This window comes from Peromyscus maniculatus, chromosome 8 (genome assembly GCF_049852395.1).
Source record: "Peromyscus maniculatus bairdii isolate BWxNUB_F1_BW_parent chromosome 8, HU_Pman_BW_mat_3.1, whole genome shotgun sequence".
Lineage (NCBI taxonomy): Eukaryota > Metazoa > Chordata > Mammalia > Rodentia > Cricetidae > Peromyscus > Peromyscus maniculatus.
The window spans coordinates 59,646,918-59,648,846 of record NC_134859.1 but is presented as its reverse complement, the minus strand read 5'-3'; the positions used below and the strand labels follow the sequence as shown (position 1 = coordinate 59,648,846).

Below are 1,929 nucleotides of genomic sequence, written 5' to 3'. Positions count from 1 at the left end.
TCCAGGCCTTGCAGACATTGGATTTATCAGTTCTCCAGTGTCACCTTTACAGAACTGAGTCCCCAGTGTCCTCTCTACAGAACCGAGAGCAGAACAGGGGCAGGTGGGAAAGAGCAAAGTGGGATCGTGTGTTTCACTTAGATCTGCTGCACTTGACACGCCTGTGACATATCCAAGAAGTTACAACTACTTTGCAACAGGATAGAATTCTGAGGGTGACAGAGACTTCACAGCTGAATTTCAGATGTCAATTTCAGCCCTGGCATAGACAAACAGACACATATATGTATATGTATACATATATATGGGGTTATTTAAAAAATTTATTTTCAGAATCCTATTAAAAAAATAAATTTTCAGAATCCTGAGGACTACCAATGTGTAAGAGACACTAAGAGAAAGAAGCCAATTACAGCTGCCTAGGATGGCCATTCAGACAGGTAAGGAAAACAACTAACATGTTTTATGTCGCAAAAGCTCACAGGTGAATGTGTCCAGAAAATGATAAAATACTGAAACACCCAAGAAAGCTTTTTAAAAAGATCATCAGTTATTACAGATATTGTAAGTTTATAATTTTGGTTATGAGATCAATTGTTTTAAAATAAATAATAGATAAAGAGCCTAAAAATCTGTTTATTTTTATTTGAATTTCTAAGGATCTAAATCATTTTCCCTTAAAGTCCAGAAGAAAGAATATGACAGAAGAGAACCAAACTGTCATCTCCCAATTCCTGCTCCTGGGCCTGCCCATTCCCCAAGAGCAACAACAGCTGTTCTATGCCCTGTTCCTGGCCATGTACCTCACCACTGTCCTGGGAAATGTCATCATCATCATCCTCATTCTACTGGACTCCCATCTCCACACACCCATGTACTTGTTTCTCAGCAACTTGTCCTTCTCTGACCTCTGCTTCTCCTCTGTCACAATGCCCAAATTGCTGCAGAACATGCAGAGCCAAGGCCCCTCCATCCCTTATGCAGGCTGCCTGGCACAACTGTACTTTTACCTGTATTTTGCAGACCTTGAGAGCTTCCTCCTTGTGGTCATGGCCTATGACCGCTATGTGGCCATCTGCTTTCCCCTTCATTATACCAGCATTATGAGTCCTAAGCTCTGTGTGAGTCTGGTGGTTCTGTCCTGGATGCTGACCACATTCCATGCCATGCTGCACACCCTTCTTGTGGCCAGATTATCTTTCTGTAAGAACAATGTGATCCCACACTTTTTCTGTGACATATCTCCTCTGCTGAAGTTGTCCTGCTCTGACACACATGTTAATGAGTTGGTGATATTCATCATGGGAGGGCTTGTTATTGTTATTCCATTCCTTCTCATTGTCATGTCCTACGCACGAATCGTTTCCTCCATTCTTAAGGTTCCTTCTGTTAAAGGCATCCACAAGGTCTTCTCCACCTGTGGGTCACATCTGTCTGTGGTGTCTCTCTTCTATGGGACAATTATTGGCCTTTACTTATGTCCATCAGCTAATAACTCTACTGTGAAGGAGACTGTCATGGCTATGATGTACACAGTGGTGACACCCATGCTGAACCCCTTCATCTATAGTCTGAGGAACAGAGACATGAAGGGGGCCCTGGCAAGAGTTTTTTGTAAGAAGAAAATTCCATTCTGTCTTTGATAGTTACACTTGATAATTTTGGAAATTTTCACCCAATAAATAGAATGTACTAATGTGGGGATGATATTCCAGATTTCCTCATTGCCATCCAAGATTCTGTTAAAAGCATAGAACAGCAATTGTCCAGCATGTAAAAGAGGAGACATCTAAGTGTGAAGTTGAAGACAGAAACTGTTTTTGTGAACCTGACTATTCTATTTTGCTTTTTTTTGGGTGATCCTGAAAAGGCATATATTAGAGCTAATATTTTAGTGACCTCCATTTCTTATACCATAAGTCATAACAA

At 41.0% G+C, this 1,929-nt stretch overlaps 1 protein-coding gene across 1 annotated transcript; it reads left to right on the top strand.

Annotated features, from left to right (window-relative positions):
• Window positions 1–687: 687 nt before the first annotated feature.
• On the top strand, window positions 688–1,643 carry LOC102907538 (olfactory receptor 1468). The gene has a single exon (XM_006998211.2). It carries the CDS (start codon window positions 699–701, stop codon window positions 1,641–1,643), a length of 945 nt encoding a protein of 314 aa, XP_006998273.1. The 5' UTR covers window positions 688–698.
• Window positions 1,644–1,929: the final 286 nt, after the last annotated feature.